Source organism: Equus przewalskii, chromosome 14 (assembly GCF_037783145.1).
Source record: "Equus przewalskii isolate Varuska chromosome 14, EquPr2, whole genome shotgun sequence".
NCBI lineage: Eukaryota > Metazoa > Chordata > Mammalia > Perissodactyla > Equidae > Equus > Equus przewalskii.
The window spans coordinates 68,671,658-68,686,533 of record NC_091844.1 but is presented as its reverse complement, the minus strand read 5'-3'; the positions used below and the strand labels follow the sequence as shown (position 1 = coordinate 68,686,533).

Below are 14,876 nucleotides of genomic sequence, written 5' to 3'. Positions count from 1 at the left end.
GCCGGGAGCCTACTGTGTGGTTTGGTGGAGGCTTTGCAGTCCAAAAATATCTCCCCAGTGACTGTCACAGAGCCTGAAAGCTCCACCCTCGGAGCCAACTTGTAGTTAAAGTGGTATCTCAGCCCCAACTGTGACCTGGGGTACAGAGCGCTGCGTCCCTTAGGGAATTGGCCAGTTTCCATACGGGAGTTGGGGCAGGGTGGGTGAGGCCATAAAATGTGAGAAAGTGCATGGACTTTGGAGTCAGACAGACCTGAATTCCAATCTGCCACTTAGTTAGCTGTGTCACCTTGGGTACGTTACTGAACTTGATCTTCCTCAATTTCTTTCCCTGTCAAATGGAGCTAATTCCGCATGATCACAGAATTAGTGTGAGGATAAAATCAGCGAATGTGTAAAATGCCCAGTATGGTGCATGGTGTGTACTAGGCTCTCAGTAAGTGGTAGTTGTTATTAATATTATGGGGTTTGGGGGCAGATACAGGGTAGAGAAGATCTGCCCTGAGCTGCAGGAAGGAACTGGGTGTCTCAACACCAAGTGAGGGGGGAGCAGCAGTGTTGGAGCCCCAGGGAAGGCCGAGCCCCCTCCCCCGGGTTGTCCGCAGCTGGCAGTGAGCTACCGTTGTGCTCTGCTGTGTCTCAGTGCCATCTGGGAACACTGGGAAAGCTGACTCCCTGCCCCTCCAGGAGGCCTGTCCAGTGCCCACCCCTGCCTCCCTGGGCTCTGGGCAGGCTGGACCGGGGGATGAGTTCATTCAGTTCTTTATTGGTTGTCTGGACGCTAAAGCTGCCCCTCAATTTAGGGTTTCCCTGAGCTGCACAGAAGACCTGCCACCTACAGGGGCCAGGAAGGGACACAGAGGGGTCCTTGTCCCAACATACACACCCCACGCTTCAGGGCTTATGTTCTGGCACTGAGACTTGTAAGGGTGCAGATCTGTATCCTCAAGGTTTATATCTCATCATTCTCCAGTTGAATAGCATGAACCTCAAACTCATTTGGGGTGTTCTTAGACTCTAGTATTTGCCCTGGAAGCTCTTCTGCTCCCTCTCCAGTGTCTCTGGCCTCTACCTGTCCCCAAACATCTCCTCCAGGGCCTGGCGCTTCTCCTTCAGCTTCTGCCTGTCCCCCAGCCTCCTGTACAGGTTCCAAGGACTCCCTTCTGGCCTCCACCTGTCCCCCAGCTTCTTCTCTGGGACTCAAAGCTTCCTGTGCTTCTTGTCTTGATGGGCTTTTAGCTAACAGGGACTGCCTCCCAACATCTTGTGGCTCCAGGGGCCCTGTGGGCTCTGCGTGCCTCGGGGCCTCTCCTGGGAAGTTGATGAGCTCTGCAGGGGTCATGAGCCCATCCCCATCCAGGTCCTGGGTCTCGAGCACCTTGTCCACTACCAGGATCACCTGTGGAAGCACAGTTGCCATGGGGTCTATGGTGACCAGAGATGTTCCCAGGAGCCCTGACCCTCCCAACTGTCCCTCTTCCCCCCGCATCCCTGCCATGCAGGCTCTGAGCACTCCTTTTACAGGGGATTTGCTAAGGGTCATGATGAAAAAGACCAAAGCCCCAAGGAGCTGGGTCTGCCTCATGGGATAAGGGGCCCCCATCCAGCGGGGCTTACTGGGTTGGTAGTAGGAGAGTCAATAGCTCCAGGGGCCAGAGCTGCTGTCAACATGGACAGCAGCTCCAGGCCATCCAGCTGTCCACTCTGGTCATAGTCATGGAGGGCAAAGAGGTAGAGGAGAACTAAGGAAGAGAAGCTGGATCAGAAGAGACGTCAGGGGACAGGTGGAGGAGGCAGCAGCCAGGGGACGGCCCGAGGTCAGTCACAGCTCTAGCTGTGCTGAGCCTCCCGTCCACTGGCCCCATCAGCTCAGCCCCTCACCCTGCTCCCGGCTCATGTGCTCTGGCTCCTCTTCCATCCTCTCTAGTCCCTTTAGGTAGTTCTGCAAAAGTCTGGAAGAAAAGTGGAAAATCAGCTCACGAGAGGCCAGTATGCAACCCCAGTCCTGACCCTCAGGCCCCCAGCCCCGCCTACTCACCGAAGCTGCTCCGGGCCTGGCTGGAAGGGGTTGGACAGGGGCAGATGCTGCACTTCAGGGTCCAGCCTGGAGGAGGAAGGGAGGGACCAGCCTTGCCCTGAGGGCCCAGCCTACCAGCCTTCCACCCGCAAGCTCCTGGCAGAGTTCTCCCCCGAGACCCAAAGGGAGTTGCTCCCCCAGGTTCCCAAAAACCTTGTGGGGAGGGAGCCCTTCTGGTCTCCTCAGAAGCAGAACCTTACTCCCTCAGACTCTGCTTTTGCAGATTCCTAACTTAGACGTTAAGTGAAAACTCCAATAGAACATCTGGTTAGGCAGAGGCCAGATGAGGCCACACCTAGTAGAAACAAGTTGGAGACTCAAGAAAACAGTGCAGTGGGGCAGGACAAGGTGGATCATGGCAACCCTTCTACTTGGCTGCTGGGGGCCGAGGGCTAGGTCTCTGGTTGAGCCCGGAGGCACTGCCCAGTTTTATACAGACCCGATTTGCTCCATGACACAAAATGGACTCCTTTTTTTTTCCCCCAAGCTGAGAGCATATATGTTGGTTCTGGAGTTCCAATCTGCTCAGGGTCTCTCTGTCAGTTTTTAAAGCTCAAGGTTTGCTCCCAGTTCTGGACAGGACTACCTGCTTGCCCAAGTCACTCCAGACCTGTGATGCCAGAGAGCTGGCAGGAGCTGTTGCAGCAACTTTTGTCACTGTTGCCAGCCCTTGCTGATGGTCCTGTGTCTGTCCCTCCACCCCACCCAGCATACGCACCGCATAGTATTAATACATAAATCTCAAGAAAGCTAGTCCACTCAAACAGAACTGATATGCTAATGGTCTCTGTTTCTCTGGAGTTCCCACTCCAAGGCCTGATAAGACAACCGCAGCCCTTTCCCTGGCCCATAGCTTCTTCCCTGTGCTTATACGTCATGGAACTGAGCTCCTGGCTTCCACATGAGTCCAGCAGACACGTATGGAATGCCCACTTTGCGTAGGGCACTCTAACAGGCACGAGGCAGAGGTTGAGGTGGGTGGGGAGGGCTACACCCCTGTCTCCTGCCTCCCAGAGGGGCCCACCACAGCCTTAGGTTCTCCAGAGACACTCCCTGCTCCCGGCCCACAGCCCTGCCCTCTGAATCCCCTTACCGCATGGTTCCATCCTTGGGAGCAGCCTGACCCAGGGGCAGCAGCAGCAGCAGGAACATGCTCATCGTCGAAGGTAACATCCTTCTTGTAACTGGAACTAAGAACAGAGTTAGCGAGTCAGGGGGAAAGGGTGTCTGCCACAGGGTGGGGGATCAGTGGGTTAGACAGGAGCACCTTCTCTCCCAGCCTCCACCTGCAGCCCTGGTGGCAGGACTCCTGCTCAGGGAGGAGACACACATGGCCATCAGCAATGCCCCATGGAACTTTGCTCAAAAGAAATGTTAGTCAAGCTCCAGCATGTAAAGCTCATAAAGCAGACCTGCTCTGGTGGAAGCAGTGCTGTAGGCAAGAGTCACTCCCCACCCTATTCCCTTTGCCCTGCCAGCCCCCGAGGCGGTCAGGGAAGTGCAGTTTAAGTACATCTGATCCAGTTCAGCTGCTCATTTTACAGATGGAAACTAGCTCAGAGAGGTTAAGAAAAAGGCCAAATTAGAAATGCAGAGAGTCACAAAAAGACCAAGACTTAAACAGAGAGGCAGATTGTTAGTTTGTCTTTATTAAAAACTCACCAAAGAACAAATCAAAAGAGGCTCAGACTCCTTGAAATAGGTCCAAACTCAGGGATCAAAAACACAACAAATGAGGATCAAACCAATAGTGGCCCCAGGAACTGCTATTTGTAGCTAGGAAAACCAGATCCCATTATAAAGGAAAAAACAAAAACGTCCCCTTAGACCTACATTGTGTAGGCCCATTGGCAACAAAATCACTTGATTATATGAAAACAGTTAAATAGAGAGAGCATTGACCAGAAGCACAGAGCATGAAGCCTTCCGATTAGTCCTAAGTGTGTGTACATATCATGTGAATTCCTGAGGAAGCAGAAGCCCAGCAAAGCTGAGGCCTGAGATCCTAAGCTCATCTAGAGGAAGACAAACCATCAGGTGGTTGATGGTCTAGGCAGAGCATCAGAAACCCCCTGAAATGGTACCCTACATTTTGGCTAGCACTGAATTTTCCTGGAGAAAGGTTCATAGCTTTCATCAGATTCTCAAAGAGTTCCATGACCCTAACAAGGTTCAAACCCCTGCAAGGGTAGACATCAGCTTCCTAAGAGATGTGGGGTAGAGCAGGTGAGCATCTGGCTAATGGGAAAATACATGTGGGAACCTGGCTGTAGCTGTGCAAGCAGAGCTGCCTTGAGGAAGAAGCAGCAAAACGTGGAAGTCCATAGGAGGTGGCCCTACTGAGAGTCATAGAGACCGTCTTCAGTTTTCTATGCATACATTGGCCCCAACAGAGTTTGTTTGTGTCCAAATGGGTGCTGAAGTCACAGCTGCCGTAAAGGTATTCACGAACAGCGGCTGGCAACAGAGATCCTTGAGCCCTGGTTGTTGCACCCAGGAGAGAAGACAAGGTCTTGGACCCATCCAAGGGAGGCAGTTGGAATTGACATCTCCATATCAACTGGGGACCCTCAGAGGTCCCACCACAGCAGACATACCTCAGTGAAAGGGTGGACTAGAAAAATATCCAGACCTCCATATCTGGGAGTATGATAGTAAGTGTCTCAATGAAAGTAATGCCAGAGCTGGACAAAAATAAAAAGTATCTTTACAAATGCATTGAGTTGGCAACAAAGTAAGAAATTCTCCGAGTACAAAAGCACAGGGAAAAAGGTAATCCTGAGGAAAAAGTGAGCTTGAAGTCAGCTTTGGCCTTAAGAGTGTCTGCCCAACCAAACCCAGGTGAATTTGAGCTATCAATCTGAGTGCTTTGTGCAATAGAGGAGACCAGAGCTAGAGCCTGGACCCTCCAGCATGAGGAGACTATTGGAGATTCTCTGCATAAAGCTGGTATTCAAACAGCTTGAGTCTCAATCTAAGAGGGAACAAGAAGTAAATTTGCCATGAAGAAGGGCAGCACAGAATCTTGCCTATCTTGACCTTGGTGCTGGGTAGAAAGGAGAAAAAAATCTTTCCTGAGAATTTGTAACAAGCCTGCTCTAATGTGGGTTTGAAGCCTGAATTGATGCTACCTCTGTGGTTTAAAACCTAAAGCAGATCATTTATTTTGAAGTGGTACCTGGTTGACAGTACTCCCAGCTGACCAACAGAGGAAAATATACATCTTGTCCTGAGGAACACAACTCCAGTCCAGGCCTCAAAGTAGTTCCACAGGTAAAGTTTCAAGGAGCATGAACTCCCAGCCAAAAAGTCATAAACATACAAGAAAATAAGACACCGTGAGTAAGAGACAGCTAAACCATAGTGAGTAAAACCAGACTTGCAAAAACTAAAGATATTGGAATTATCACAGTCAGAATATAAAGTATATTTAATATGTTTTAAGAAATTAAAGAGAAGCTTGCAACTATGAGAAAGGAGTAAAAGCATAAAAGAACCACATAGATTTGAAGAAGAACCAAATACAACTTACACAAATATAAAGAAAATATTGATTTTAAAATGCAACGAATGAGTTAAGTAGATTAGACACAGATGATGTGCGAATAAAAGAACTGGGAAAGAGATCTGGATAAATTATGAGAACGCATCTCATTGAGTCAAAGGCATAGAAAATAGAAAACAAAGGTTAAGTGGCATAGAGGATGGAGGAGGCAACACAGAAAACTGGATAGAAGGTGCCTCTGAAGAAATAACTGCTCAGATTTTTCCAGCGTGCTGCAAAACACTAATATTCCAATCCAGGAAGCCCAACAACCCCAGGCAGAATAACTAAACAGAAATATGCACCTAGAGCTGTTCTGAAACTATAGAACACCAAGAAAAAGCGAAGATCTTAAAAACAGTCAGAAGGACAAGACAAATCACCTAAAAGGAAGAGTAACAGGCTGACAGCTGATTTCCAACAACAACAGGGATGTCAGAATACATGGCGTTTTAATATGTTGAGAAAGGGGGAAAAAATTGCCATTCTATAATTCTATTCCCAGCAAAATTATCTTTCAAGAATGAGGTGAAACAAAAACAACTGTAGATAAACAACAAATTAGAGAATTTACCCCCAACATTCCTCCATTAAAGGAAACTCTAGGGATCTATTTTAGGAAAAAGGAAAATGACCCTAGAAGGGTTTGAAATGCAAGTAAAAATGATGAGTGAAAAAAAACCCAGAAAGTATGTAGGAAAATATAAACAAACACAGACTGTTAAACAATGATAATTATGTTAACATACAGGGCAAAAAAGATGGACTGAACTACAACATTGGAAATTAAGATGTAAGGTGAGGATGGTTGTTTGGGAAAAGAGTAGATATATTGATCAACTTTGTTAAATATGCAGTAAAAATAGAAATGGAATGTATGACTTCAAAACAGCAGAGAAAAAAAATGAATGGATATATTTTTTTAAACATTTTATTTTTTCCTTTTTCTCCCCAAAGCCCCCCCGGTACATAGTTGTATATTCTTCGTTGTGGGTTCTTCTAGTTGTGGCATGTGGGATGCTGCCTCAGTGTGGCTTGATGAGCAGTGCCATGTCCGCGCCCAGGATTCGAACCAACGAAACACTGGGCCGCCTGCAGCAGAGCACGCGAACTTAACCACTTGGCCACGGGGCCAGCCCAAAATGAATGGAATTTTTAAAAAATGATTTCAAAGGAAGACAGGAAAAGAGAAAAAAGAAACTAGAAAAATAAAAAGAGGGGCCGGCTCCGTGGCCGAGTGGTTAAGTTGGCGCGCTCCGCTGTGGCGGCCCAGGGTTCGGACCCTGGGCGCGGACATGGCACCACTCGTCAGGCCACGTTGAGGTGGCGTCTCACATCCCACAACTAGAAGGACGTGCAACTAAGATATACAACTGTGTACAGGGGGGTTTGGGGAGACAAAGCAGAAAAAAAAAAAAAAAAGATTGGCAACAGTTGTTAGCCCAGGTGCCAATCCTTAAAAAAAAAAAGAGGAAGACTGGCAACAGTTGTAGCCCAGGTGCCAATTTAGAAAAAAAATAAAAAGAAAAAAAGAAAAAGAAAAAAGAAAGATAAATAGTGTAAAATAAGATGGTAAAAATATATCCAAGTATATCAGTAATCATAATAAGTATAAATTATATAAACTTAGTTAAGAAATAGAGATTATCAAAATGTATTTAAAACTAAATACAGTTGCCAGCCCCATGGCCAAGTGGTTAAGTTCATGCGCTCTGCTTCAGTGGCCTCGGGTTTCGCCAGTTTGGATCCTGGGCATGGACATGGCACTGCTCATCAGGCCATGCTGAGGCGGTGTCCCATGTAGCACAACCAGAAGGACCCACAGCTAGAATATACAACTGTGTACTGGGGGGCTTTGGGGAGAAGAAGAAGAGGAAACAAAAAAGGAGATTGGCAACAGATGTTAGCTTAGGTGCCAATCTTTAAAAAAAAAACCAAAATACAATTATATGCAATTTTCAAGAGATTACTCTAAAAAGTGAAAACACAGAAAGCCTGAAAGCAAGAGGATGGAAGAAGCGTATATAAAGCAGTCCTAGAAGGCCGGTATAACCTTGTTGACATTAGACTAGACTTTAAGGTGAAACGCATTATTATAGACGAGTATCATTACAAAATTCACAAAGGTTTAATCACCTAGGAAGATATAATAACTCTGAAGTTGTATGTATCTAATAATATAGACTCAAAACATCTAAAATAAAAACTGACATAACACTACACACCTATTAGAATGGCCAAAATCCAGACCACTGACACCACCAAAGGCTGGCGAGGATGTGAGCAGCAGGAGCTCTCATACATTGCTGGTGGGAATGCAAAATGGTACAGCCACTTTGGAAGACGCTCAGGGAGTTTTGTACAAAACTAAACCTATCATACAATCCAGCAATTGTGTTCCTTCGTATTTACCCAAAGGAGGTAAAAACTTACCTCCACGCAAAAACCTGCACACAGATATTTGTAGCAGGTTTATTCATAACTGCCAAAACTTAGAAGCAACCAAGATGCCCCTCAGCAGGTGGCTGGATAAACTGTGGTACATCCAGACAATGGAATATTATTCAGCGCTAAAAAGAAGTGATCTACCAAGCCATGAAAAGACACAGAGGAACCTTAATGCATGTTACTAAGAGAAAGAAGCCAATGTGAAAAGCTTACCACTGTATGAGTCCAACTCTATGACATTCTGGGAAAAGCAAAACTATGGAGACAGTGAAAAGATGACTGGATGCCAGGGGTTGAGGGTGGAAGGGATGAATAGGCAGAGGATTTTTCAGGCGGTGAAAATACTCTGTATGATACTATAATGAGAGATACATGTCATCATACATTGTCCAAGCCCATAGAATGTACAACCCCAAGAGTGAACCCTAAGGTAAACTATGGACTTTGGATGATTATGATGTGTCAGTTCATAGGTTCATCAGTCCATCATGTACCACTCTGGTGGGGGATGTTGTTAATGGGGGAGGCTATGTACGTGTGAGGGCAGGGGGTATATGGGAAACCTCTGTACCTTCCTCTCAATTTTGCTGTGAATCTAAAATTGCTCTAAAGAAATTAAGTCTTAAAAAAAAACTGGCATAACTACAAGGAGAAAAGTCTAATCTGCCATTATGGGTGGGAGAATTTAACATACGTCATTTAGTATTTGAAAGATTAAGCAGACTAAAAATTAGTTAAAATGTAGAAGATTGAATAAAACATTTAATAAGCCTGAACTAATGAACAAATAGAGAACCCTACTTCAATCATTCAGCAAAAACATATTCTCAACACATGTGGAATATTTATAACAACTGACAAGTAGTACATCGGAGACTACGCTCAATGAATATCAAAGAATCAGCCTCACACTGTTATATGACTAAAATGCAATTACATTAGAAATCAATAACAAAAATGATGTAAAAAATCTCATATATATGGAAATTTAAAAGGCACACTTACACATGGACCAAAGAAGAAAATCACAATGGGAATTGTTAAACACTTAGAATTGGATAATATTGGAAAAATCTACATCAAAAAAGACATATAGCTAAAGCAGTATTAGAGGGAAAATAGATTGACTTAAAAGCTTATATGAGAAAAAAGGCTAAAAGTTAATGAGTTAAGCTTCCAACTGAAGAAGATAGTAGGGCCAGTCCCCATGGCCAAGTGGTTAACTTCAGCACCCTCTACTTCAGCAGCCTGGGTTCAGTTCCCAGGTATGGACCTACACCACTCTGTTAGCAACCATGCTGTGCTGGCGCCCCATGTACTAAAAAAATAGAGGAAGATTGGCATGGATGGTAGCTCAAGGTGAATCTTCCTCAGCAAAAAAAAAAGATAGTAGGGGCCAGCCCTGTGGCTGAGTGGTTAAGTTCGCGTGCTCCGCTTCAGCGGCCCAGGGTTGCGCTGGTTCTGATCCTGGGCGTGTGGACAGGGCACTGCTCATCAGGCCATGTTGAGGCGGCATCTCACATGCCACAACTAGGAGGACCCATAACTAAAAATATACAGCTATGTACCGGGGGGCTTTGGAGAGAAAAAGGAAAAATAAAATCTTTAAAAAAAAAAAAGATAGTAAAACAATAAACTTAAAGAAATTAAATAAAATAATAAAAGATAGCAGAAATTAAAAATACAACAGAGAGGAGCAACAAAGCCAAACAGTGAATTTTTTTTAAAAAGGACTAATAAAATAGACAAACCTTTGACAATTTTCATTAAGAACAAAGAGAAAGGCACAAATAAACAATATTAGGAATGAAAATGGGGACACAATTACAGAAATAGAAAACATTTGAAAATTAGCAAACTTAGCCAATTTCCCAGAAAAACTTAATAGTAAAACTGATGCAAAAAGAAATAGCAAATTTTAATAGTCCTAGAACCATTAAAGAAATTGAATCAGTGAGTATTAACCTATATCGTATAAGGAACTATAAACCTGAACTGTTTCTAGAGAGCAATCCACGAATGTGTATTAATTGCCATGAAACTGTGACCCAATAATTTCATCCTGGGGATTAACTAAGGAAGAACACAAACGGAAAAAGAAAGTATAAAGATATTCGTAGTTGTGCTATTGATATTAGTGAAAGAAATGTAAACAACCAGAATGTCTAACATTTAGGCAGTGGCTAAGTAAATCATATTATATGACAGAGTCATTAAAAAGGAAAAATATTTCAAATTCATAAATTTTAAAGGAAAAAGTGGACAGATTTGAATATATCAAGAGTTTAAACTTCTGTATCATGAAGGACATCGTAAGTCAAGTTCAAGGAGACAAGCGACAGAGAGCTGGAGGGAATGCAACCAGGATTCAAGGGTGCCTGGGTTCTCAGTAGGGTGGAGCTCACCACTACCCGGGCCTCAGCAGGGGGCTGAAGACAGAAATCTCCATAGAAACCCCATGGAGAATGAATGGAAATCCAAGAACTGCAGGGATGTGCGCCCTGTCCGGGAGGATGAAAGAGAAGGCTCTGCCCACTTCTAACTTCTGGAAGGAAAAAGCCCTTAGGATTAGGCAGAAGGGTGCCCGAATTGTCAGGAAGCAATGGCTGAAGGAGGGTCTAGGTGGCTGGGCCAGAGGGCAGGGCCACCTCACCCAGTTCTTTGTATCCAGGGTGCTGCTGGTTGGGGCGGCGGGGGGAGTCAGCTCAGGGTCCCAGTCTCTAAGGTAGAAGGAGGGGCGCATAATGGCTGAGAGAGTCAGCCCACCAGAAGAGGCCAGAAGGAAAATGCCAGACGGTATGGACCCTGGGACCTGATGCCACAGAGGACACCATGGGAAGCACCAGCAGACGTCAAAGACCTTTGGTGACAAAGACCAGGAGGGTGAGTATCCACAGAGAAGGCCAATGTAAATATAAATATGTAGAATAAGGATACACGTTGTTCATTTTTTAATATTTATCGAGCACCTGCTATATGTGAGGCACAACCCTAGAAGTAAGATGATAGTATAAGGTAGAATTACTTACTCGTTTTCCTCCTTAAAGCTTGCAAAAATATAAGTAGGAAAAGATGCAAATGTTAAAACAATGATTAAGAGAAACACAGAATTGCTAAGGAACAGGTGGCATAGCCCAAGTTTAAGGGTACATGCCCTAACCTTAGACTGCCTAAGTTCAAATCCAGACTCTGTAACTCACTAGGTGTGTGCCTTCTACGTTTCAGTTTGCCTGATGAGAGCACCTCTCATGGGGTGTGGTAAGGGTTAAATGAGACAGACCAGTGCCTGGTGATACAATAAGGGCTTTCTTCTTCAGAAGTTTTCCTGGACTGCTCCGCAGTGGCTTCACACATACCCACCATCCTGTCTCCCCACCTGGACACCTTCAAATTGCTTTCTCCTCCCCATCTGTTTACTGCCAGGACCTAGACCAACAGGAGGCACTGGAATAATTTAAGTCCCTCAGAGCTGTCAAAACCTATTATCCAGGCTTAATGTGTTACCATCCACCAGCAGTCACCTTTTAAAAGAGGACATTTGTAAACTCCAAAGAGTGACTCTGGGGGCAGCAGTTCAGGCACAAAGGGAAGCACCCATCAGATCCCACTAATCTACTCACTCATTAGGCCAACTGTGCTGGTTTGAAAAACATGTCTATAAATCCTCTGACACTCTTTCTCGCAAAGACTGGAGTTTAATCTGCCTTTCCTTGTATATAATATAATCTGATTTAGTGACTCACTTCTCATGAATAGCTGAAATGATGCTGTGTGTCTTCTAAGTCTGGGTCATAAAACGCAACACAGCCTCTGCCTGGTTCTGGCTCACTCTCTCTCCACCCCTATCTCTTGACATGTAGATGTGTACCTCTGGAGCCCTGAGCCACCAGAGAAGGAGGCTGGCATCCCTGAAACTGCCATGCTGAAAAGACCATATGGAGAAACCACATAGAGATGGAGATGCCTGAGAGCCCCAGTTTTTCTAGCCTCCAGCTGCTCGTGTCTTCCCAGCCCAAGGCCCAGACAAGTGAGAGAGCAAATCTTCAGGTGATTCCAACCCCTAGTCATTAAGCTGTCCCAGCCAACACTGAATGGAGCAGAAATGTGCTTGTCTCCACAGCCCTGTCCAGACTTAAGGCACTCATGAGCAAAGTCAATGTTATTGTTTTCAGCCACTAAGTTTTGAGGTGGTTGGTTAAGTTGTCACAGTAATCAGAACTGGTTCCTGGGTGTGCGACCTGTGCCCTGCTCTCAGAAGGGCCCTGTGCTTAGTCTAATGCTCTGTTGTCACCATCTTGAAATTCTTAATCTTATTTTTGCACTGGGCCCTGAAAATTATGTACCTGGTCCTGAACCCTGCCCACATGAATCACTGTCACTCTCCTCCTCTTGGTCCTATGTATCCATCACATGTATGTAACTATTCAGTATGTTCAGTGAACAGAGAACAGAGTTTTGGAACCAGCCAGAACTGGGTTCAAATCCTAGCTCCACCACAGACTGTCCCTGTGACCTTGGGTCACAGTTAATTATTCTCACTAAACTTCAGTTACCTTCTTTGCATAATGCAGATAATAATAATTCTTACCTCACAGTGTTATGGTGAATATTAAGTGGATAATGAATTACTCCTTACACAAACTAATGCAGTAGCCTGTCGTTCTTGTCCCTGCCTCTGGTATCTTCTCCCTTTAAAGAACTCTCCAGACCCACATCAGATTAATCTTCCTTTGCTAGAGCTCCATCGCCCCACAACTTTCAATGGCTCCTGTTTCTATTACAGTCCGGAGTCCTCACCTGGGCCTTCAAGCCTTTCTACAATCAGACATCAAGTTACCATTTTAGACTCATCTTCCAGTGCTCCATTATGCTAACACTCTGCTTCAAACAGAGGGGTTAGTGGAGTCTCCTAAAATACTTTCTACTTTCACTTTCCAGTGCTTTTGCCCAAGCTGCTCCACCTCCTGCCTGGAACATCCTGGGCGCTCCTGACAACATTAGTGTCCTGGCTGTAGTCTACTTCACAAACTGAAATAATTGCATGTGGACTTTTAGTGTCATCTAAGTAATATTCTCTTAAGTAATGCTTCCACCTGTGACATTTTTAGTACGGGTAACCCACCTCTATGATTTAAAGGAAGTTAGGCTAAGGCACCTCGAGTAATGCGTAATGAAATTGGTGAAATGTGATTTGTTCACACTTACACATTTCCAAGGATTTCCAAAAGCTTTTGTAAGCAACAGAAATAAAGCCGTTACCGAACCACTGCCTGTCAAATAAAAATGTTCCTAGTCATTTCCTACACCTATAACGCTCACAGAAACAGAATTCACCTTAATGACCCACGAGAGCCACCACAACTGTTAACAGTTGTGATGTAATTCAGTGAAATTATTCTCATCCTACACATACAGACACTCACATTCACGATAACCCTCCGGCCTCAGATTTCTCCAAGCCTTTGCCCCAGCGCGTGGGAGGAGAGCTGGGCCTTGGAGTTAGACCTCTGATCAAATCGTGCCTCTCCAGTGCTAACAGTGTGATCTAGGCAGGTGTCTTAACCTCTCTGAGCCCTGGGATAACAGTATCTATCTCATAGGGGTTTGGGGAGGATGCAACAGGATAATGTAGGTTAAGTGGCTGGCAACGAGCAGATGCTCCTTGAGTACTTCAGAGACTCTAGGATGTGGCAGGGGCCTTTTATCTTCCATAACTTCCCATCCAGTGCAAAACTTTCTTCCACAGCATCCCTGTCAATGGCCATTCAGGGTCCGCTTGTCTTTCCAGGACAGGAACCTAGCACCTCATAGGGCATCCATTCCATTTCTGGCTGAGTCTAACTGCCAGGAAGTTATTTGGAACTGAATCCTCTTCCTTAACTTATCCCTCTGGTGCTGCTATGCCTCCCAGCACCCTCCCCCTCCCCCGCCCCGCAAAGAGAAGAGGCAGTGGCTGTACAGCCAAAGGGGTCCCACACCTGAGAGCTGGGTTCAGCCCCCCCACTTTCAGCTCGGGCCCCTCTCCCCACGGCTATGGGAGCAACAAACGAGCCACCAGAGGGAAAAGCGCTTGGGGAATTGTGAAACCCCATCATCACACCTAGAGAGCTCAAAATTCGGTTTCCAGCCCCTGCCTGCACTTGCTCTCAGAGGTAACCTCCTCCGAGCAGTGCCTAGAGGCGAGGGCCACCGCTCCAGCCGCCTCCGAACCGCAGGGGACGCGGAGGGACTGCGCCTTCAGCATCCGAACCCGGAGGCCAGGAGGCCGCCTCAGCCCCGCGGTCCCGCCCTCCCCCGGCACGGCGCGTCCCCGGCTGGCTTTGCTGGGGTCCCCGGCGGTCCCCGAATCGCCCAGCCCGTTGCCCGCCCTCCCCAGGCGGGGCTTGGACCCACCTGCGGCGGCGACTCGGTCCGGCTTCGTCGTCACCCGAGGCTGCGCGCCGCCCGCGCCTGGGCTCCCCACGCCGGCCCTCCCCCGGGCGGCTCCACGTGGCCGCTCCACGTCGCCTCCGCCTGTGGCCGCCGCCCTGGCACGGCCAGAGTCCAGAGGGCCCTCCGCAGCCTCCACCCCGGCTTCCTCCCCGCAGTCCGTCCTGGAGAGAGAGAGACAGACAGACAGACAGACAGACAGAGTGTGTGTGTTTGTGTGTGTGTGTGTGTGTGTCAAAGACAGATGGTGAGCCTGGGGGTGTGTGAGAAGCATGTTTTAACTGTGGTGATGCTGTGGCTGCCACTGCCTGCAAGGATCCAGTTGTGTATGACAAAGAATGTAACTTACTGTTTGTGTGATTGTGAGTGGTGTATGAG

General features: G+C 46.5%; 1 protein-coding gene across 1 annotated transcript; it reads right to left on the bottom strand.

Moving 5' to 3' along the window:
- Nucleotides 1–746: 746 nt before the first annotated feature.
- Nucleotides 747–14,746, bottom strand: CGREF1 (cell growth regulator with EF-hand domain 1). The gene is made up of 6 exons (XM_070574266.1): nt 14,463–14,746; nt 3,171–3,267; nt 2,039–2,104; nt 1,882–1,952; nt 1,618–1,742; nt 747–1,399 (listed from the first exon to the last, which is right to left on the bottom strand). The coding sequence occupies exons 2-6, from the start codon at nt 3,248–3,250 to the stop codon at nt 953–955; spliced, it is 789 nt and encodes a 262-aa protein (XP_070430367.1). The 5' UTR covers nt 3,251–3,267; nt 14,463–14,746; the 3' UTR covers nt 747–952.
- Nucleotides 14,747–14,876: the final 130 nt, after the last annotated feature.

Excerpts from the sequence above, each read along its gene's own strand:
- CGREF1 (XM_070574266.1), bottom strand. The coding sequence starts at position 3,250 with ATGTTACCTTCGACGATGAGCATGTTCCTGCTGCTGCTGCTGCCCCTG. Across the intron at positions 2,105-3,170 it reads CCCAAGGATGGAACCATGCG|GCTGGACCCTGAAGTGCAGC; the intron begins GTAAGGGGATTC and ends TTCCTCCTCCAG. Across the intron at positions 1,400-1,617 it reads ACTCTCCTACTACCAACCCA|GTGATCCTGGTAGTGGACAA; the intron begins GTAAGCCCCGCT and ends GTGCTTCCACAG.